General features: G+C 49.6%; 1 protein-coding gene across 2 annotated transcripts in view; it reads right to left on the bottom strand.

Annotated features, from left to right (window-relative positions):
* The window catches only part of LOC101954184 (C-signal-like), a 32176-nt gene extending 14920 nt beyond the window's left edge, over positions 1-17256 (bottom strand). The window contains exon 1 of one of the 2 annotated variants that reach the window (XM_065575126.1): positions 17146-17256. In XM_065575126.1, the coding sequence (XP_065431198.1) occupies positions 17146-17163 (18 nt within the window). In that variant the 5' untranslated portion in view covers positions 17164-17256. Of the gene's footprint in view, positions 1-13208; positions 13260-17145 lie in introns of those variants that run through there. The other variant, XM_065575125.1, reaches the window with a different exon arrangement.
* Between the last annotated feature and the right edge of the window lie 6681 nt (positions 17257-23937).

The following is a 23937-nucleotide window of genomic DNA, read 5'->3' as shown; positions in this document are numbered from 1 at the left end:
TATTAAATTGCGGTATTTTTAGAGTGTCACAAACCTACATGACACTTCATAAACATGCAGTCAGAGTGATAGCTAGCACTGAATAGCCCGTTTCATGGATACCTCTCAGAGCACTTTAGAAAGGTGGGAAAGCATTACTGGCCCCATTGTGCCGATGGGAAACAGGTGAAAGGTGAAGTGACTTGCCCAAGGGCATAGAGTGAGTCAGTGACAGAGATGGTAATAGACACCCTGCCCCCAGGTCCCTGATTTCCAGTGAGGTGCTCTATGCACTGGATCATACACCCTCATAAGACAGGTTACCTGCCCCAGAGGTTTATGGGGTTTTCAAATACTTTCAAGTTAATGTGTAATTAAAGACACAGGGCCAGATTCTCAGCGAGTATAAGTCAGCATAGCTCCACTGAAGTCAATGCAGCTGCACCAATTTTCGCCAGCTGAGAAGCTGGCCCCTAGCTCCCATGCAGAACATCAGCTCTCCCGGTCTAAGCTGGAGTTCGTGACTTGGTTCAGAGTATTCCCTGCTGAGTGTTGCTAGGCAGCCTCACCAGAAACAGGTGTTTCTGTTGTCCCTTTCCCAGGTGCTAACTAGCAACCTTATCCAGCTGCCTTTCTTCTTAGAACACAATCCAAAATTTAAACAAAAGGATTTATTTGGCAGAGTGTAAGATCAGGGAGTTGGGGGCAAAGGGTGGAGCCCATGTCTTTAGCCCACCATTTGAAGCCATTGGAGCTGTGCCATTTTACATGATCTGAGCCTCGGCCCCCTAATATTTATCAGTACATTTCTCATCCTGCAGCGGTGGCTGCATGTTGGTGGTGGATGAAATGGAATGCTGCCCATGTGCGTATTGGACATGAGCCAACTCGAGGGAAAGACACCCTTGGATTTGAACAGGCTTTGGGTCAAGTCTATAGGGCTGCCCTATACAGATGGATTAGTTGGGAGGGGCCACAAGAAATGTCCTCTCCTCCCAGTGTACTCACCGTAATCCATCTTTGTATAAATTATTATGCTCTCCATCCATTAAGACCGGGTTAACTAACTTTGCACTCAGTTTGTACAGCCATAGGTTTCCTCCCAACCACTAACCTTCCATGTCTACACTGGAATAAAAGACCTGCAGCATGGCTGTGGCTGGCCCAAGTCAGCTGACTCAGGCTTGCAAGACAGTGCTCTGGGACTATAACATTATAGTGTAGACATTCAGGCTAGGGCTGGACCCAGAGCTCTGAGACCCTGCCGGGTGGAGGGTCTCAACCCCCGGGCTCCGGGCCAAGCTCAAATGCCTACACTGCTATAGTTAGTCCTGTAGCCTGAGCCCCACAAGCCGTCCGGAGTCAGCTGACTTGGGCCCTGACACCCAGTGCTGTGGGGTTTTTATTGAAGTGTAGACACACCCACAGTCACTCAGAGGCACGGGAGGATGGACAACAATCCTTGGACCCAAGGGCCAGCTGCTGGTTATGAATTCAAGTTCTGCTCTTGGCTGATTTCAGAGAATGTCTAATGTGTGCACTTCCGCATTCTTTGGAGAAGAAAAATGAGCTAGTGGTTAGGACATTGACGTGAAAGACCTGGGTTCAATTCCTGGCTCTAAGCCCAGACTTCCTGTGTGACCTTGGGCAAGTCACCTAGTCTCTGTGTGCCTCCGTTCCCTCACATGTACAACAGGGAGGATAGCGCTGGTCTGCCTCACAGGGGTGTCTTGAGGACCAATACATTGAAGAGCATGATGTGCTTATGGTAACAAGGTCACTGTGAGGACCATAGACAGACTGTAAGTTGATCCTCCATAATAGTACCCTCAGGGAGGGATTTTCAACTCTAGCATCCTTTCAGGGCTCTTGGTAGGCACATAATTTCCAAGGCTGCATCCGAATGTTGTCCATTGACATTTCTCTGTTGTCGTGTTGGCTCCCCACTGGCGAGATGACCTAGTGACTGAGTTGCAGGCACTCCCGCTTTGCTCAAGGTTCAGTGACTTTGGAAATAGCACTGCCTGGGGACTGAACGCCCTGGCAGTGATGGGTGATAGAGTTGCTTATCGAAGCTTGGCTCAGTCTTGCAGATAAGAGGTTGCTTTCATGCAGGGAGCTTTGGAACAAACACATATCCACCCATGCATAAAGGCAAGTGCTCACACACACACACAAACCTACAGCCTGGCCAATTTCAAGAGGTCCCAGACCATGAAAACAATCAAGCGTGTGTCTGATTATTGCTCTGACACACGAGAAAATTAATGGATGGGCTCAGCGTGCTTTGTTTAAGGTGGATTAGATTCTGCTGCTCCCTGCAAATGGAAGGGAGAGATTCCTCTTCCTGTGCAGCTGGAATGTGGTCTGAACCAGCAGCAAAGCAACAATGTGTACTGACACCTGCACCTTTCTCCTTACCAACCAAAGCCCTTGAAGGCACTATGTTCCAGTAGCATCTCTCTCCCTCTCTAATCCGTTTCACTAATGTGTTGATTTGGGAACAATACATGCTGTACATTAACAAAGGCATTTAGTGGCTTTGGAGGATTTTCGAGCAATCCCCTTCATGCTTAACATTTCTCAGTTGTCGTCTTTGTGTGTGTACTTTTTTCAGCCCTTGCTGTCTGGACATGCCATCGGTGTCAGACATAGTTGGAATTCTGCACCACTGTGTTGATTCAGCAGCAGTGCACGGCCGGCCAGCCATCCTCTGGGTGAATGTGTGTACTGGGATCTACATTCATGAAGGATACAGTCTTACAGATCTTTGCCACGCCTGCCACTCAAGTCGAAGGGTCGGAACATTTTCAGTGTACTGTATGCGGAACTATAAATAATACTATGCCTTCCCTCCTTAGGGGGGAGGGATAGCTCAGTGGTTTGAGCATTGGCCTGCTAAACCCAGGGTTGTGAGTTCAATCCTTGAGGGGGCCACTTAGGGATCTGGGGCAAAAATCAGCACTTGGTCCTGCTAGTGAAAGCAGGGGGCTGGACTCGATGACCTTTCAAGGTCCCTTCCAGTTCTAGGAGATGGGATATCTCCATTAATTATTTATTATTTTCCTCAAGTGCCTTTCAGTTGAGGATCACAAAGCCTCTTAGGCCTTGGCTACACTGGCGCTGTACAGCGCTGCAACTTGCCGCGCTCAGAGGTGTGAAAACGCCCCCCCCCTCGAGCGCCGCGACTGCAGCGCTGTAAAGTGCCAGTGTAATCAGCGCTTGCAGCGCTGCACGCTCCCTCGCAGCACTGCAAGCTACTCCCCTCGGAGAGGTGGAGTACAGACAGCGCTGCGAGAGAGCTCTCGCAGCGCTGGTGCCGCGACTACACTCGCTGTGAATTCCCAAGTGTAGCCAAGGCCTGAGAAATATTGACAAGTGCAGCCTCACAGCTTGCCTGTGAGGGTCAGTAAGTATTATCTGGAGGAAATGATACACAGAGAGATGGAGACACTTATCCAAGGCTACGTGGAGGCTCAATAGCATAGATTAGAATCCAGCTGTGAACACTCAGACCCTTGCGTTAGCTGCTAGGACAGCATGACTCCTCTATGGAGAGCGGTGCCTGAATCACGGACATTTTGCTTTACAGAGGTTTATACAGATGTTTTCTTTCATTTCAGATAAACCCAAAGCTTAAGCAAAATTCCATGGAACACCCACCTGCTTCCTCCACACTAGGGTGACCAGACAGCAAGTGTGAAAAATCGGGACAGGGGGTGGAGGGTAATAGGAGCCTATATAAGAAAAAGACCCAAAAATCAAGACCGTCCCTATAAAATCGGGACATCTGGTCACCCTAGGGTGACCGGACTGCAAGTGTGAAAAATCGGGACGGGGTGGGGGGTAATAGGCGCCTATATAAAAAAAAAGACCCCAAAATCAGGACTGTCCCTATAAAATCAGGACATCTGGTCACCCTACTCCACAGCTCAATTTCAACTCAGCAAAACCATGAGAAACAACAGCCTGCATTGGGCGTGGATGCAAAGCCATGAATTGTCCCTCTCAAAGAGTTCCCAAACCTTACTGAACCTTTCAGCAAATCTGGCCTGCTTCATGCTTTCAGAGAAAATGTGAAAGGAGGTGAGTTTCATGTGATTTCAGGGTCTGGCACGAGCATTTTATTGGCCAAATGGGCAACTGTCAACACATATCCACAGGCAGTTCGCTTTCATCGAAATCATTGGCAAAACTCCTATTGGCTTCAACGGGAACAGCATTTGGGCTATGCTGGATAATTTATGGGGCCCTCTAATCTTCATTTATACAGTAGGGCTGACATTTTCAAGGTTGCCTGAGAGATTTGGGCATCCAATTACCATTCAAATCAACGAGGATCAAGCATCCAGTTCCCTTCGGAGACTTTGAAAACCTCAGCCCATGTTATTCAGATCCATGCGCTATGTCACCTATTGGCCTGTTATCCTTCAAATCTTCTCTTAAGAACGGTCCTTTCGCTGTTACACAGTTCCTATTTCAGTACACTATCTGGGGACATTATTCCAATGCACTCACCCAGAAGGGAAAATAGCTTCTTTGTTCTTTTGTCCCTCTCTTTGTTGATCCAGAGCAAACATAGGTGTGAGGACAAAAACTTCTACCTGTACAACAAAAGTCACAGCTGCTGTGTCCATTTATTAGGAAACATCAGCCAAGTAACCCTGGTTAAATATTTTCCTTTGACGCGGAAGAACTAGGGTGTATTGACAGAAGCCAATAGCGCAGGAGAGGAAGTCTTATCTGTGGTGCCATTAATGGCCCACAATCTCAGTGACGATCAGTGAGGTGGTTTGTTTGGTGTTAGTTGAATGCCAGATCTCCCGCTTTGGGCTTGGGTTAAACATGACTAGCAACAAATGCTTATTCCTTGTCTGCACTGCATCCCATAACCGCATGAGTTAACACTGTAGCCCTAAGGATTAATCTGCTTGCTTGCATAGATATATCTTTTCTTATACGTTTAAGTATTTGATGTATTGTAATACAATACAAGAACGTTTATCTTCTAATCAAACATATTGGCGAGCCTAACCCCACACTAATTAATATTAACAATCAATCCCGGTTAATATGATCAATTAATTAAAATTAATTAAAATAAAATAAAATTAAGTGGGTAAATTAAATCAGCATTACTCACACACCCCAGATCAGGCTACAACACGTGTGAAGACACAATTACAAACTCCAGCACAGACAAGCCCTTTAAGCACAGCCCAATAAATGTTATTAATGACAATTAGCACTTACATCGAGTTTTCTTCTTCAGATCACTAGTACTGATATTAACTCTCTCGGCGCTTAGTCCTGCACGGTGCCAAGCAGCCTGGCTGTGACCCAGCAAAGCATTTAGGTGTCTGCTTGACTTTAATCCCATTGACTTCCAGGACAATTAGGGCTTAATCGACACTCATTTAAGCTAATGGCAAAACTCCCCTTTACTTCAGTGGGGCAAGATCAGGCTCTTACGCCCACGGTTTAAGTACTTTGCTGAATCGGGGCCAGACGGCTCAGCACCTGGCAGGGGCATGTTTGTATTCCACTTTTCATGTCCACATCTCCAAGCACGCTGCTAAAATGAGGATCATTGGCCCCCCATTTTATAGATGGGGAAACTGATGCCCTGTATTGCTTCCACTGTACATCACAGCACCCCTGGGAAAGGCTGTCTTGGCTCTTGTCTTGTGGAGAGTCAGAGCATTAGGGACCAGAAGCCAATCAGAAAAACAACGCCGTCCGTCGAGAGCACACTTCACTAGTGAGTCAACACAAAACCCAAATGCAAGGTTCACATGTCTCCCCTCTAGTCTAGTCTCACCTCCTGCAGAGCACAAGCCATAGGACCTCCCTGAATTAATTCCTGTTTGAACCAGAGCAGATCTTTGAGAAAAACATCCACTCTCCATTCAGAATATCAAGCCTGCAAAAGTCAGAAAAGTGAAAAAAATAAAAAGGCAGGTTGCTCCTACCAGAGCTGTCCCTTGGGGGGTGCAGGGCCCTCCCTGCTAGTCTCCTCGCCGTCCATCCGGTGCGCCCACCCACTCCCCGCCGCCTCACCCCCCTCCCGCCTGCCCACCTGCCACTCACCTCCCTGTTCACCTCCTCACCCTGCTCACCTCCCACCTCACCTCCCCGCCCGCCTCCTCACCTGAATATCGGGACAAATGGCGTCCTGATCGGACGTCAGTCGGAATGCGGGACAAAGGGCTAAATATCGGGACAGTCCCGATTTGATCGACGTTCGGGGTCCCCCAAAGCGCAGGGCCCGGGGCGGTCGCCCCGATTCACCCTACCCAAGGGACAGTTCTGGCTCCTACCTTAGCAACCAGCCGCGTCCCACAGACGTGGCGCTGCATCCAAATGTACATTTAACAAGCGAAACGAGGAACAGACCATCCCACATCCATGCAATGGGGCCGAGTTAACATTGTAGGAGCCTGAACTTCCTGACTTTTCAGTGCTTGGAACTAGTTTAACGGCAGACAGCAAAATCAGTAGGGGGCAAGGGGAGGCGCCTGCATGAGCTTTTTTTGGCTTTGTGAAGAAACGAATCCAACAGGAGTGTGGGGAAACAGAAGGGAAGAGAGCAGGGAAAGCTGGAAGCTTGCAAGTTCCTTCAGCTCTGTGAGCAACTTGATCTGACCCTGTTCAGCGTACTGAATGTCCTGGTTCAGAGCAGAGGAGTCCTTGATTCTGGGACTATGCACAAGGCTCCCATGCCTGACAGCTCTCTTCTCCATGGGGTTTATAAATCCTGCCTGCCCTCAGCTCTGGGACTGTCCTTTGACCAGCCTTGCCATCGACATCTCCCCACACACCCCACTTCTTGTTCCTGTGCTGGCCAAGCAAAAGAGGACAAGCTGGGAAAACTGTGGATGCTGTGATGGGGTGTTACCCACTACAGCCCTGATAGGTTACCTGGCCAGGGTTAACTAACTGGCCTATCAGGCCCCCGTTAACCCTAAGAGTGAAGCCGTCTATGAGGCCGTCTTAAGAGCCGACTGGAACTGAACTTTCCTGCGCTCTCTCTCTCTCTCAGATGTGCTGGGGAACATTTGCCTGAGGGATCTTGCACATTTAGAGGGATGATCAGGCCCCTGGTGATCTGCTGCTGGCTGGCCCATGCTAAGATGCTCATACCCATTCCAAACTCCTCTCCTTCCCCTTAATGGGATAGGAGGGACCGAAAACCCGCAGGCTTTCCTCAGGCAGAGGAAAGACCACGAGAGCAGCCCCCAGTAAGCAGGAGAATGGAGCATCCCCAAAACAGATGTCAAAGGGGCTATTGGCAGCATTTCCTATGTCCCTTCTGCCCTGTGAGCACCTTCTGAAGCAAATGCAAATGGGATTCCCCGGCTGCTGGGAATGTTTCTGAACAGCAAACAAAAGCCCGTTCCAAGGGCAAAGTCCCAGGCTGCAATTTTATAGCCCACAATAACTCTTATTATGATAACATTGTTAATGGGGCCAAAGTACCTGACCCAAATCTCTCCCTGTGTGCCCACAGAAGAGCAGGTGTAGCAATGGGGGAGGGGAGGGAAGCAGCAGTGGGGGACCATACCTGCAGAGGCTGCTTTACAGGCAAGGACGGGAGCTCATGAGAGATGGGTCCAGGCCACAAAGTATGGATTTCATAAGCACCAGGACCCGGGCTCTGGGGTCTTGGATTGGGCTGTGAATCAGTGACCCTCTCCCTGCATCTACAAGGGCATTTCCTGTTGGAAACAGGCTAAGGAGGAACTGACGCCATGCAGTCCTTGTTTGTTTGTTTGCCCTGTTTGGTTTGTGGCTACTACTAAGGGAGTGACCCTGACGGCTTAGCAAAACTAGTACAGCTGAGATATGGATCTGTCTAGCCACGTTCCATGTCCCCCCTCCATCACTGCCATCGTATCTTTCACACTGAGCTCCCCAGCGTGATCTCAGTGCAGGGCAGTAGCGAAGGAAGACCACTGCCGCTTGACACATCTGTAATGAGCTGGAGGGACTCAGCCAATCCCCTAGTCCTCATCATACTACGGGCAGCAGCACTAACCAAGTCCCATTGCTGGCAGCCCCAGCAGAGGGACCAAAGACTCAGTGGGCCAGGGAGACTGTGAACTTCCTTTGCAGCCCAGACCGGGACTCCTGCAGACAGAACTGAAGCCCATTGGAGAAAATTCATAGGGCCACAGCCCTGCTCTCTGCCTGTGCTCCCTTTGCCAAAGCCCTTCAGCGGAGGACAGGAATACACTAGGGCAAACGAGTGAATTTGTCTGAGTCCAACCTCCCCCACAGGTCTCCCAGCGGCTGGTTGAGCGCTGCACACCGGGGCTGTGATTTGAGCTTGCCAGGGCTTACGTTCGTTTGCTGAGCTCAGAGTTCTTTTCGGTGGCATCATCATATTGTGTTCCTTTGAAAAGGTTTCGGGTGAAGCTGGTGCTTATGAAAGGTAACAGGACTTGCTAGAGGTCAGGTCAGGGTTGTACACAGCTCTGCCAGCGTGCCTTTGTCCCAGACTCCCCACCCCTGCTGTACCAGTCCTTGGCTCTCCCCAGAAGCTCTGCAAGTTCTCCTCGCTCCTTGCTATTCCAGACCGAGCTCTCAGGCACAGGCGGCCAAGGCACGGCAAATTAGAGGTTTGTTTGATGGGCAAAATGCAGAGGGGATTAGAACATGTTCGGTTCTCTTCAGAGCCGGCTGGGGTAAAGAGTAGTGCAAAGCTCGTTGGGGCAGAGAGCATCTTTCTGTTCTGTGTTCGTACAGCTCCTACCACATTGGGGTCCTGGCCCATGAATAGGGCTCCTAGGCGAGACAGTAATACCAATAATCAACCATCAGAGATGGTCACCTGGCTCCTCCTTTTTGAGGGATACCTGAGGCAGAGGTGAAAGGTCCCACAGCGGGAGTTGGCAGCGGTCCTGTGTGCATGCTTTTATCTGCAGCATGCCTGTTGTTACTCCACACAGGGGAGTGAATGCAGCGGAGGAGTCAGTGGGAATAGGCTTGTATTTGGTGTGTGTCTACAAAACAACCCAGCGTCTTATTTTCAGTCTTAACATTTTGTGCCAAATAACATGAGAAAGTGACACAGAAGACCTGTCTTGTCCTTTAAGAACAAGGAAAAACGTGGTGCGGGTGGGGTGGGGTGGGCTGGGGATCGCACGGCCGAGGTGGCTCCACAACCTGAGCAGATGAAGTGACGTTGTTCTCAGCCCCCGGTGGAGGAGGAAGTAGGGCCCAGTGGTGAGGGCGCGGGCCTGGAGACCCTGGTTAAACTCTCTGTTCTGAGCCACTGCGTTGCTCTCTGCGTGGCGCGTTGGCGTGGAGGGGGGCCGGGGCTGTGTTTCCCATGGCACTGGCCCTGGCTGGCCCCCTGGGACTGGCTGCTGATTTCTCTTGCCTGGGTACGTTGCTTTGGCAGTGACAGACGATCTCTTGGCTGCTCACTTCTCCAGCCGCTCTGCCTCCTACGTCGCTGTCCAGAGGGGCTGAGCGTGCTCAAACCCCACCGCCGACCTGGGGAGCGCAGCCCCTCTGGGACTCATTGGCCACTGCCATGTTTGCACAGTGCTTTAAAGATGAAAGGAGAAATCCTGGCCCCGTTGAACTCAAGGGGAGTTTAGCTGCTGACTTCACTGGGTGGAATTTTTCAAAGCTGGCTACAGGATTTGCCCTCCCAGTAGCCGTTCCTTTGGCCAATCTCCCCCTAAGGGGGCTAAGCACTAGGAAGTGCCAGGGGTCATTCCGGAAGGTACCTTGTTAAGGAAGGGCGAGATCATAACGCTGCTAAAAGATGGACAACTGCAATAGTATAACTAATATGGCCGTGAGGCCCAGAGGGTGGGACACTGGGCTGGGAGTCAAGGGACCTGGATTCTTTTCATGTCACTGACTGGCTGTGTGATTTTTGGGCAAGTCACTTATGTCTCAATTTTCCCCATCTGTATAATGGGAAAGATATTCCGTCCCTGCTTCGGTAAGGCACATTATAGGGCACAGATGACGGGTGCTATCTCACTATTAAATATTATTACTCCTAACGCACCTTTACTTGAAATAACTCAACCTGCTTTAAGAACAGGAGTACTTGTGGCACCTTAGAGACTAACAAATTTATTAGCTTTATGCACATTAAATTAAACCTCATAACTCCCCTATCAGCAGCATAAAGTGCCATAAACACCCTAGATCTTAAAGATGTGAGGAAGCAAACACAGCTGGGCTCTTTGCAGTGTCTGTATGTGGCTGTGTGTGAGAGCTGGTGGAGTTGTTATCCCAGGGCACCACAACAATCAGGGCTTGGAAGCCCAGCACAACTGCTCCGTAGATCGCAGGACTGCTGTCTCTTTGTACATTGCATAGATCCTGACTTTCCTCTTTCCAGTGCACTGATATGGCTTCACTGGATAGTTTTGAAAGGGTCTTTCTCTAGCTGGTGTCACACCCAGGGCTGCTGCTGGGGTTGCAAAGGGGGCAGTGGGTGAGATGGGACTGGGAGGGACTAGAGAATCAATTTATTTGTTTTACTATTTAAACAAACCTGCTCTCTCATCCATAAAGAGGGTGGCAACGGTAACTGGCAAACACACCTACCACATGTAGTGAGAAACACTGCCACTTTGTTCCTGGTTAAAACCACACTGAACACTACTGATAAACTCTCAGAACAGTAGCTGCTCAGCGTGCGTCATCTGAAGTTGGCAGTGGGGAGGGGAAAGAGGTCAGAGGCATCCTCCATGTTTTGTAATGATCTGAGGCATGGTGCATCTGAAAAGAAGGGTTTTAATGAGCACTAGGGATCTGATAAATTGCTCCTGTGATCAGGGCCAGGAAGGCAGACTCCTGCCCCCATTGGGCTCCTACCCCAGGGATCTAATTTTTATTTGCATTACAGTAGTGGCCCACTGTGCTAGGCACTGCACAAACAGCCTCCGACCCCAAGAGTTCACAACCTGAATAGACAAGGCAGAAGGTGGGAGAGATAAAGCGACTTACCCAAGGTCACAACTAGTTCAGTGGCAGAGCTAAGATTAGAACCGATGCCTTCTAACTCCCAGCCCACCAGACCATGCTGCCTCAGCCCACAGCTAGCAATACCCAGAGAGGAATCCCTATCAGCAGTAGGGAAAAGTACAAGATGCTGCCAGGCCAGCTGAGGCTCGAGCTCTATTTCTTTACACCCAGAAAGGACATGCAGCAGGTTTAAAACAAATAAACGCAGCGCACAGTCAACTTGTGGAACTCCTTGCCTGAGGAGGTTGTGAAGGCTAGGACTATAGCAGAGCTTAAAAGAGAACTAGATAAATTCATGGTGGTTAAGTCCATTAATGGCTATTAGCCAGGATGGGTAAGGAATGGTGTCCCTAGCCTCTGTTTGTCAGAGGGTGGTGATGGACGGCAGGAGAGAGATCACTTGATCATTACCTATTAGGTTGACTTCCTCTGGGGCACCTGGCATTGGCCACTGTCGGAAGACAGGATACTGGGCTGGACGGACCTTTGGTCTGACCCAATACGGCCGTTCTTATGTTCTTATGCATCCAAAATACATACTCCAAGGCAAAGCACTGTACAAGCATTACAAAGATAGGAAAAATCTCCTGCTGCCACAGAGAAAAACACACTGTTCTCAGACCCCAGGGACAGGAGAGGAGAGCAGAGCAGGACAGGGCTGGAGAAGTGGGAAGCTCGGACCAACAGAAACAGCTGGGATGAAGTCTGACTATGGAGAGCAGCAGGGCCAGCCTCAGATGTTCAAAAATCAGCCGGCTCCCACCCTCCAGTTATGAGACTGATGTAAAAAAAAATTTTTTTCCAGGTAAATGTTGAGTTCCTTGCCTCCTGTTTGTTGATCCTTTAGGCTCCACTCAGGTCAGGTTTTTCTGCACAGCCATGAGGGCTAGAAACTTTATTTTGAGATTCTCACATCATTTCTTGCCGCCTGAAAATGGGATTTGAAGTAAAATACCAAACATCCCGAGAGCTGGCGCCGCTCGGAACGTTCCATTGATAAGTCGAAAGAGCTCCATCCCCAATGCAAGTCCCCATTCACACTTACACCGGTGAAACGATGGCCAGGTAGGAACCCAGCTTCACTTACTCTGGGCACGCCCCGTAGTCACGTGTACGTGAACGAACCAGGCCTGTATGACATTCCCAACCCCCTAACTTGTGCGCTGAACCCAAAACTGACCAAATCTAGCAACAACTGGCTGAAAGATCTGAACCTACTCTTCAAATGAGCAGCAAAAGAATGCAGGAGCCCTGAGCTGCCTCCAACCGGACGGACTCTGTTTTCCAGTTCTGGTTACAAAAGCTGAAGGACATTCAAAAACTAAAAGCAATTCAAATCAATCTCTGACTCAGAACTAATGCCATTTGTTAATGGACAGTTAACTGCTCAGCAGCTGTTTCTAGCTCAAACTCCAAGCCCCCTTAGTCAGTCAGCAGGGGCTGCCCAGAAACCTAGCAATTTGGGGGAGGGTTTTTCTGGGAGGTGGGTAAGGAATGGGGCTGAGACCCCAATATGTCTCTTCCCACACGGGCCAAACATCCATGGTCCGTGATCACTGCTGAGCCAGGCTAGATTCACCCCAGCAACCTGAAGGGGAAGGCTGGTTGTTCTTCTTGTTTAGGGTGACCAGATCACAACACTAAAATATCGGGACACATTGGGGTGCCATCAGCCCCGCCCACAGTCTATGCCCACTCTCCCAGGCTCCGCCCCCTCTCTGCCCCAGGTCTCGCCCCCTCCCCACTTGCCTCTCCCCACCGCGCCCTTCCTCATCCCCCGACCCCCTGCTGGCTTGCTCCGTCCCTCCTCAGTCCCCTACCCACCGCTTGCCTCTTCACCCCCCCCCACACGCCACTCACCCCTATGGCACCGACTTCCCCTCTGCCGGGTGGGTGCTCGCCCACCCCCCGCCTCTTCCTGCCCAAGCATCTGCTCTCGCTCCACCCCCATTCCACCCCCTTCCCCCAAGTCCCCGCCCCGCCTCTTCTCCACCTCCTCTCCTGAGTGCACTGCGTCCCCACTCCTCCCCACTCCCTCCTGGAAAGCGCTAAGCACCGCCAAACAGCTGTTAGGTGGTGGGAAGCACTGGGGGAGGGGAGGAGCAGGGACGCGGCGCGCTGCGGGGAGAAGGAGGCAAGGAGGGGGGAGGTTGGCTGCAATTTTTCCCCGTGGGTGCGCCAACCCTGGAGCACCCACAGAGTCGGCGCCTCCCTCCCGCTCACCTCCTTACCTGAATATCGGGACAAATGGCGTCGCAATCGCACATTGATCGGGACACGGGACAAAGGGTTAAATATCGGGACAGTCGGGACATCTGGTCACCCTATTCTTGTTGAAGAAAAGGGAGCTGTGTTCATTTCAGTTCCACTTGAAAGACCCAGGGAAAGCAATCAGCACTAGCCAGATGGAAAGAGACAAAACCCAGGCTTGTCAGAGAGTGCTAGGGGCATGGGGGGAGTCAAGGGAACGCTACTAAAAATGACAACTCCGTATTTCCTTTAACAGCTCTTTGAAATCCCTGGGCTGATTTCCCCTCCTCCCCCCACTGTTGTGTCCAATCATGTGCACTCAGCCGTCACTGCCGGAACTGTGCTTAGAAAAGATTAAGTGAACAAATGCTAAACGGTGCCAAGAGAAGAGAAGAAAAGGATCTGTGTAAGCTCCATTCGTGGAATTCCTGGGTCACTCGTCAGCAGCAGCGTTCACTCCCAGAGCCACCTGGGCAACTCCCCTACTCTAGTTCACATCAAAACAGCGCTGATACTCATCCGCTTTGAAATGTTTTCACACCCCGCGAACTGGCACCTGGCCACTTTCCCTTTCTTTTGTGTGTGCCTAGGGCTAATTCTCTGCCAGGGCTCTTTGGATAAGGGAAAGAAAATAGATTTTGCGTGAGTTTCATGGAAACTGGCATCTCCGGGAATTTTCTGACAGCTGGTTACAGGTACAATTAAGGTAAATTTTCTTGTTTTTTTTAAATGGAATTTTCACATCCCCATTCCAGAGTCCATCCCCAGGTGGGTTTAATGCCAGTGGGAGGTGCTGGATTGAGAGTGACCTGGACACCAAAGCCCTCTGTTTAGCCACAGGAGTACAGCGCAAAGACTCAGCCAGAGGATGGCACCTCTGGAAGCAAAGTGTCTCCTTTCACGCCATGGCGGGGCCTGGTTTCAACAGACTTGATGGAAGAAGAGCCAGCGATACCGCTCCCTAGAACGTCTGCAGGGTCCTGCATGCAGGCAGTGACCTAGTCTGTGAGATCAGAAGGTTTTAGGGTGGGGCCTGTGTCCCTTTAATGTGGCAGTGGGTCTCTTTGCAGCATCTGTTCTTCACACTTGGTGATTTTAACTTTCTGTTTTCCACACATTATTCCCCAGCTTCTTCCAAACAGTGCTTCGTTTCTCCTGCCTGAAAGGACAAACCTGAAAGGCTCTCTCTTTGCCCCTTACCATAAGCAAGCCCCGGTGCTGAACTGGCATCTGGTCCCTATTCCCAACTTCCAATGAAGTGGCATTATAAAGAGCCTGTGTCTTTCTGCTTCAAAGACAAACAGCAGATTCTCATTAATCATGGCTCTGTAATCCCTAGATATTAACTGTATCTATTCTCTGTGGGGTTTATTAAACATCTTGCCAGGGAAGAAGACAAGACCTGACTAGCATTGCCATCCTTGCTAGACAGAGTGTTGGAATTAGTAATATTTCAAATTATTAATATGGGAAACCAGCAGACACTAATTTAACGATATGTTCCTTTATTAAGTCCAAAGGCCAAATGGTATTTTATACGACTTTAAACATGCCTAACAGCCGAAAAACAAGCAGTCATTACACACAAACAGTCAGCATTTGCTCAAGACACTTACAAACAGGCTAAACCCATGGGTGCTTAGACCAGGGGTGGGCAAACTACGGCCCGGGGGCCACATCTGGCCCTCCAGCTGTTTTAATCCGGCCCTCAAGCTCCTGCCAGGAAGTGGAGTCCAGGGCTTGCCCCGCTCCGGTGCTCCAGCCAGGGAGCGGGGTCTTCCCCACTCCACATGGTCCCAGAAGCAGCGGCATGTCCCCCACTCCAGCTCCTACGCTCTAAAAAGTTTGCCCACCCCTGGCTTAGACCCATTTTGGTCAGCTCCAGTGAGGTCAGGCAGGTATTAGCAATGAACCCTTTAAGAGTTTACTTTTTATACTCTTTAACAAACAAGCGATGTCATTGCCAGTTACTGACTTTAGCTAAAAACCCATTTGAGACAATTCACCCTTATTTGCAAGCTTAATCCCGATAAAATTTCCAACCTCCTGTCTTCCCATGCCCTTTCCTCCCCATCTCTTCCCTTCCTTCTTGCTGGCCAATAGAACACAGGAAGGTTTGTGCTTGTATCTTTTGAAACAGTTTTTCTTTGTCTTGTTACTGCAGGCAGGGCCGGCTCTAGCTTTTTTGCTGCCCCAAGCAGCAAAAAAAAGCGCTGCCCCCCAGCCCCACCGCCGAGCGCCGCCGGAACCCCCCCCAGAGCGCCGCCCCCCCCGCCGAGCGCCGGAGCCCCCCCCCCCCCTGCACCGAGTGCCGCCGGAACCCCCCTCCAGCGCCGCACCCGCGCCGCACCCCCACCAAGCGCCGCACGCCGGAACCCCACTGAGCGCCGAGCCCCGCGCTGCCCTCCCCCGCCGAGCGCCGCCGGAACCCCCTTCCCGCGCCGCCCCCTCGCCGAGGCCCGCACAACCGGAGCCCGCCCCCCCCCCCCCCCCCGCGGAATGCCGCGCCGCGCTCCCCCCGCCGCCCCTTACCAGGTGCCGCCCCAAGCATGTGCTTGGGTGCCTGGAGCCGGCCCTGATTGCAGGTCTTTATTCCATTAGTTACTTTTTGAACTCCACATCCTTCCCACACTGCAAGTAATAAACACTTGATTATTCTCACAGCCTTCTTTTACTTGCTGATCAGGGCCTTTTCCATACTGGCCACAAACCATAAAGCAGACATTGTGTTCTTTACCAAACTTAAGCTAACTTTAATTCTTTTAATTGCATAACTATCCTACGCTAGGTAGAACCAATTACTTGACTACATTTATGGTTCAATAGTAAAAATATTTAAGAGACCAAATAGCCAAGCATAATCAGTTTACCAGTCAAAGACAAAGCAATCTCACGGCATTCACCTTATGTCGAAGGACTGGTTCCAAAGTATGTGCTCAGGGCTACCTGTGGTAATTTACAAGCTGAAAGCTAACCGTCAGCCAAAATTCACCCCACCAACCTGTCTTGACTTTCTGTACCTTCCTTATCTTTGTTTTGAATTCCACATTTCAGGTACCCAGGGGCTGTGCGGGTACCAGGACATACTATTCATTTTTCTTATTTCAGACAGATTTTGTATTTGTGCCAAGAGCAGGGCTCAACTATAGCATGAATGAACAGCATTCTGGGGAAAGCGTCATTCAACCCCCGTTTATACAACTTACCAGAGACGAAGGTTAAGTAGCGATGCTGTAATGTGCACAATGTTAAGGTCATGCATATAATACATATTAGCGTGGAGGGCCATACACAGAGCAATGCTGGCTAACTAGAGACTCAGCTGGTGTCTTCCGGCTACATTTTTAGCTAGTCAGTGAAATGCCCACTCTCCCTCACAATGTGTACCATGTACAGCTGCACAAGGTGTTTGATACACACTGAAGAGAGGCCTGAACCAACCCCCAGGCTCAAATACTGCCTGAAACTTCGAGAACATTTGGAACTGGTTCCAAATTTTGTGACTATATCTTGTGGCTATGAATCCTTATTTAGGATTCGTAAAGAAACCGAACCAAAGACCCAGATCCAGTTGCCTCAGAACTTTGCAACAGTTCAGATCCAGAGCCGACCTTTGCAGTTTGGTTTAAAAAAAGGCAGAAGGATGGGAGCCAGATTCAGAAAAGAGTTCTTGAAACCTTGCAGCAAAGCTGGGCTAAGGTCTGAGAAGCTGGGCTTGCTGTCAAGCCAGCCTGTATTGATTTCAGCTCGCAGGTGGAAAGGTTCCTTACCCATTCCCAAGCACCAAGCCCATCTCTATGATGTCATGGAATCGCTCACACAGGGTTGTCAAAACACCAGTGTTTGTTTCAGGGAAAAGACTCCCCTAGAGCCCCAAAAGAGGCTGAGAGTAAAACTGACTGCTGCTGGGTCACTTACCAGCACAGATATGCCCATGGAACCGTTCTGTGGCTGGATCGATCTTCCTGCCAAGCCCTCCCCCTGGCTTCAGCCTGCACTTTTACCAGCACACATACAGGGAGGGACACACCCAGCTGCAGAAACACAAAGACGCGGAAATCAGCTGTGCATGGGAAGGCTCAGCTAAGGAACTGCCCCGTACTCAAATGCACACCCCCCTCTAGAGGATAAACCCAAAATTATACCGTCTTGTGCTGCACGAAGATCTGTACAGCGTAAGCTCACGAAATTCGTCCCCTCCCTCAATGTGGAGGAAGATATGCATCAGCTTTTGCCCACCCCCCCAGCAGGGCCAGCTCTAGGCACCAGCAAAACAAGCTGGTGCTTGGGGCGGCACATTTTTAGGGGCAGCATGGCCGGCGCCAGAATGCCGCCCCTGCTGTCCCTAAAAATGTGCCCCGGCCGCCCTAGCTCACCTCCGCTGCTGCTGCTGCCGCCGCTCGCGCACCACGGCGCACGAAACAGCTGATTCGCACGCCGCTGCTCCTCCTCCCTCCCAGGCTCTCAAACCTGGGAGGGAGGGGGAGATCCCGAGCGGCCGCGGCGCGCGAAACAGCTGATTCCCACACCGCTGCTCCCCCTCCCTCCCAGGCTTGAGAGCCTGGGGGGAGGAGGCAGGGCTAGGGATTTGGGGAAGGGGCGGAGTTGAGGCAGGGCCGGGGTTGGGGTAAGAAAAAAACGGGGGGGGGGGGGGGCCAAAATTGATTTTGCTTGGGGCGGCAAAAATCCTAGAGCCGGCCCTGCCCCCCAGTAATGTTTTCCACACACTGGTCTTAGACAAAACATTATTAACTACAAAAGATGGTTTTCCCTTATAATCACTTAAAATCTAACAGATCAAAGCAGATTAACTAGCAAATACAACAAACATGCAATCTAAACTTAATGCAATAAAGAAATTGGACATGTGTAATAAATTCTCACCCTCAATGTTGTTTTAGGCAGATTGCAGAGGTTCTTGAAGGTAAGCTGCACTTGCTTGCAGCTTAAAACTCCCGTGGTGTTCGGGGGTGGTGGGGCAGCCCACGGAGCACTGTTCTCTACCCAGCTCCTGGGAAGCCGCAAGCTCCATCTCCTAGCTCCACGTGCTGCCTCCGCTTCGCCCCAAGCCCTGGTTCTGCAGCTCCCGTTGGCTGGGAACCGCGGCCAATGGGAGCTGTGAGGGCGGTGCCTGCAGGCGAAGGCAGCCCGTGGAGCTAGGAGCTGAGAGAGGGGAGTTCCTGTGGCCTTTCCAGGGAGCCCTCTCCAGGTAAGCACCACCCTGCACCCCAACCCTCAGCCCCCCCACACTCAAATTCCTGCTGCTGGGGAGTGGGGGGGCCCGAGACTGCCCCAGTAGCAGCCAGTGCGACTGGCCCAGGGGCTGCCCACGCTGCTCCCGGGGACCAGCCGCACGGGCTGCAGCAGAAGTCACAGAATCTGTGACAAACACAGAGCCTTAATCATAGTTATGCCGTAACCATCTCATACTATCTCTACGAAGAATACGGGGCGTAATGCCACACCACCTTTGCCAGAGCTGTGTTGGGTTGACTGGACAGGAATGGAGTGCAACTAACCCACCACGGTTCTCCCCACAAACCCGCACAGCCTGTTACCAGGGGCCAGATGTGCTCCCAGGCATGAAGAAAAGTGGTGGTGATGGTGGGGGGGAATATCAGGCCTGGTGAATGTTCTAGCACTAGAATTTTGGTTCCATCAGACCAGACCTTTCCCCTATGATTTGATAATTCACACAGCTGAGCTTGCTCGGAATTTCCCAGTCATTAGTGGAGCAGCCTTTGCGATCACACACTACTGTGGTTATTTGATTCAGTTCAGGCCATTTCATAGGTTATGGGTTGGAAAAGGCCAAGGAACAAACAGCTCAAGAAATCACTTGGGGATCGCAGGAGCAGAAAGCTGCAAAAATCACCTGAGAAAACACATGCAAGGGGCCAGGAGTTCATTTCACTCTCTGAAATATTCTCGGCTGTTCAGGTGAGCAAGCTGCCTTTTCAAAAGGCTGGCCGTGTCTCTTTGGTAACTGACTGAATGCTGAATTGCCAAACTTATTTCCCATCAGCGACTGCTGATTACCAGCCAGCCCCACCCCCAAAAAACCCATCCACTGGTGCTTTGGGGTTGCGCATTCAGCAGAAATCTTCCCTATGGCACTTGTGAAAGCCACTTTGCACCACTCCTGCAATTGGATCAGAACTCACGACTCTTGTGCCTAACTGAAGACAACCAGGCTTGGAAGTAAGGTCCATTGGCATGGCTCTGATTAGAGGTGCATCCCTTTGTCCCTTGCTCTGGCACCATTGGGGGAATAATGGGAGGGGGGGGAAGGAGTATTCTTTGAATAGCTCATTTTCAAACCAAGATCAGATACTGGAGAAAAACTACTCAACTAAAAAGTTATATGAAATTTGTCAAATAAATTAGACAAATATGAATTGGCTCTAGTCTGTGGCTCCTTCAGCAGAGTCAAAGCCTGTTTCCTTCCATTACAGACCCGGGCCACATCCTCAGCTGGTAGAAACGGACACAGCTCTCCTGAAGTCAATGGAGCTATTCTGATCTACAGCCGTTTTGTCTAGCTTGTACTCTCCATCCACCTTGCAGCAGCTTCTCTCAGTTCTATGCCGCTGCCACGACTCTGGGTTAGTTATCTATGCTGGAGGGGTTTTCTCAGTAAGAACATGTTGCTCTCTTCTAGAACAGGATGTCCCTTTTAATCCCAGGATATAATCCCTTTGGTTCGGAGCCCTATACACACGCCCATGCACTTTTATATAGGGTGTGAGGTTCCAAGATATTTCTCTCTCTGGCTTCACACATATCAAAAAGTGGAGTATTACTGTTTATCCAATGCTGTACATTTGCATAGCAGTTTATAAAACACAGCTGCTGCTTCTTGTGCCAAATGAGGTAATGTCTATCTAGAAACCCCTCCACAGGCTGGGTGCTGCTCACCCTCTTCCCCAAATGCATTCTGAGGTTTAACTCCAAGCATTCCAGTTAACGGGCTCACGATTTAATCAGGAGATCGATGGCAAAACGCGTCAGTGGAAGTTTCAACTGCAGAACTTGCTCCCCTTGTGCAACCCTCACTTTTTGCATCTGCTGATTTTCAGAACCTGGTACACAAACCTGCTGTTTGGAGGATTGCTTCTCTAAGGGATTGAACAGGAGGCCTCTGGGCAGCCCAGATTCCCCAAAGGCATTTAGGCACCTAACTCCCACTGATGTCAATTGGGAATTAGGCACCTTTGAGGATAGGAGTCCTCATATTTAAAATGACTAACAGAGATGAGCTGATGATTAAAGTGGGGGAATGGCCACTTCCTTTTAAGACTGGCATGAGCCAAGAGATGCATTTTACTTCGCTAAATGCGCTTGGCTGATCCCTTTACAGCTACATTAGGCAGTAAGGGCAGAGTTTACATGCAGACTCCCGGCAGAACAAGATTACTCCACAAAGGAGTCTCACAAAGCTGGGAGACACTGGGCAACAAAATGGCAGATGAAATTCAATGTTGATAAATAAAAGTAATGCACATTGGAAAACAATCTCAACTACACATACAAACGGATAGGGTCTAAATTAGTTGTTACCACTCAAGAAAGATCTTGGAATCATCCTGGATAGTTCTCTGAAAACATCTACTCAATGGGCAGCAGCAGTCAAAAAAAATCGAACAATGTTAGGATCTGTTAGGAAAGGGGATAGATAATAAGACCAAAAATATGCCATTAGATAAATCCATGGTATGCCCAAACCTTGAATAATGCATGCAGTTCTGATCACCTTGTCTCAAAAAAGATATTAGAATTGGAAAAAGTACAGAGAAGGGCAACAAAAATGATTAGGGGGTACAGAGCAGCTTTCATATGAGAAGAGTTTAAAAAGACTGGGACTGTTTCCGCTTGGAAAAGAGATGACTAAGGGGTGATGTGATAGAGGTCTATAAAAATCACAAATGGTGTGGAGAAAGTGAATAAGGAAGTGTTCTTTAGCCTCTCACATTACACAGGAACCAGGGGTCACCCAATTAAATGAATAGGCAGCAGGTTTAAAAACAAACATAAGGAAGTACTTCTTCACACAGTGCACAGTCAACTCATTGCCATGGGACATTTTGAAGGCCAAAAGTATGGGTTAAAAAAAGAATAAGTTCATGGAGGACAGGTCCATCAGTGGCTATTAGCCAAGATGATCAGGGATGCAACCCCATGCTCTGGCTTTCCTTAAACCTCTGATTGCCAGAAGTGGATGATAAGGGATGGATAACTCAGTAAGTTGCCTTATTCCATTCAGTCCCTCTGAAGCAACTAGCACTGGCTACTGTTAGCCAACAGGATAGTGGGCTAGATGGACCTTGGTCTGACTGAGTAGAGCCATTCTTCTGTTCTTTCAAATCCATACAGAGTAACACTTTGGACAGGTCAAGATTACTTTGATGTACTGCCTGTAGCTTGTTACTTTAAGACTTTGTGTATACTAAATAGTCCAAATAGCCATTGAAGTATGAAATTACTTCAGTTTCCCTCCACGTGTGCAAAATACAGGTGAAGGCAGGTAGTTTGCTGGCTTTTGAACAGATGAAACAAGAGACCTGCTTGGTTAAAACCAGTTAGCACAAGTCTATGCTAGTATCTTTCCCCTCCTCACACTCTCATGTTATATTCCTTGACACTGCACAATCCTAACTTAAACTCGACAGTTTTCCCACGTCTCAGCCTAGACAACTGCTTCTGCTTGGGGTACTTGAGAAACACGTGCTGAAGATACCTAGAGACCAAAGTTCCTCAAGTTTGACTGGTAATGTAAAGTAATGGAACCTCATTAGCAAAAAGTGAGTTACATATAAACCATTTTTATAGAACCATACAGCAGCTACATTCAAAGCTAGGTAACTGGGATCTTACTGTAACCCTTGTCCTCACTGACCTCAAACTTCTGCATCATCCTCTCCTTGCATCATGTGCAAAATTAGATTGATGCTGGCCGAGGGATAGCAGCAGAGTCTTTCATGTGTGTGGGAAGTGCCTATAGCCCCCACGTTCTGAAGTGGCATTCAGCTGAGGGCTTGTCTCCACAGGGAAGATTACTAGCATAGCCAGTGGTAGAATTCCCTATGTGGGCACTTGTATCCGCAAAAAGGAAGGCTCTTTTCTGATCTTTACACTGCTTTCAAAGCAAATTAAAAATCAGAAAACAAGCACTCTTATTCAGGAAGACAAGCATACAGATGGGAGTTTTAGTAGTATAGCTAGACCAGTAATTTTCTCCATCTGGACATCATGTCCTTACAGAGGATTAAAGTTCCTCATAACAAATGCTTAAGTTTCTTCTGTTCCAGAATTATTGTTTGGAGGGGCTGTGACTTGCTGGATGGAACTAAAGCCTCTTTAGGGGGTTATGTTCAAGTTTTTAAAAAAGACCAGAGTGAAGTGTGAGCAGAAGCATTGCCAGAACTCTGAACCAATGGGGGGGGGGGGGGGGGAGAACCTAGAGAAAAAAGTCTAACACGCCAATAAACTTATCCACAGGACTTAACTGCACCATCACTGTTTAGTCTCTTCCCATTAGTTTACCTCAGCTGTCAGCACAATTAGTTTCAAGCGGTTTTCCTTTAAAAGCTGAAGGATTTTTTTTTTTTTTTAATACATATGAGAAACTCACTGAGGTCAGATGGCATAGCAAGCAACATTTAATCCTCTGTGCAGTGATAAGAAAGCAGCAATGGACACGATACATGGTGGCACATTCAGGGCCGCATGTGTGATGAGTGACTATGTGCCTCCATTTTTATCCCAATTTGAGGCACTTTGGGGAGGCCTGATTGTCACAGGCTTGGGGTGGCTCAGCACTTCCTAGGTGATCAGCAGGGAACAGCCCTGCTTCAGGAGGCAGCTCCAGGTCCTCTTGGTTGCTCTGCTTCCCCTGCTCCACAGCAGCATGTGGGGGAAACGGTGGTAACATGAGGAAGCTGCCATGAGAGGGTGTGGGAAAGGCCAGGGCAAAAACAGCAGGAAGGGGAGATTGCTGCTGGTCAGCTATAGAAAGCACAGCATTTTGCCTATTCTCCCCTCTGCACCATGATTCATGAGGTGGGGCCCAGGCGCACCCTTCTTCCAAGGCATTTGCAAAGGATACTGCACTGCTTGCACAATTCTGTTCTGAGATATGGGAACGAGGAATTTCAATGCCATCCCAATGGCCGGCTCACCCCTAATGCTGTGCATGCCTGGTGATGGGACACTGAAAATCTTTGTAAACGCTCCTGCGATAAGCCTGCCAGCAGATCACTCAAAGACATACAAGGGCATTTATAATGCCCCACCCTCACTGTAGTATCTAGACAACTAAAGCTAACCTATGCTGTATCAGGGTATGTCTATACAGCACCAGGCTGTGAGCCCCCAAGCCTGGGTCAGCCGATTCAGGCTCTCACTACTGCACTACAAAGAATGATGTAGACATCAGAGCCCGGGCCATGACATTTACAAGGCTATTTTTAGTCACCCCAGGCTCAGAGGCTCGCTGCTGCGGGCTGTGTAGACATACCCTCAGTGGCTTGAAAGTCACAGGAACCACTGTCAACCAATCAGCAGCCACCATTACTTTCTTTCCCTGGATAGGAAAACACTCACCACTTCAGGCAATTAACCCTCTATTACACCTGCACTGATGAACATTCTGATGGACCTGCTAAGTTGCATAGCTTTTAACTCCCTCCAGTGGGAAAGGAAGAGACCTGT

The sequence above is a fragment of the Chrysemys picta genome, chromosome 21, assembly GCF_011386835.1.
Source record: "Chrysemys picta bellii isolate R12L10 chromosome 21, ASM1138683v2, whole genome shotgun sequence".
Lineage (NCBI taxonomy): Eukaryota > Metazoa > Chordata > Testudines > Emydidae > Chrysemys > Chrysemys picta.
The sequence above is the reverse complement of the archived record's forward strand: the minus strand, read 5'-3'. Positions and strand labels throughout refer to the sequence as shown.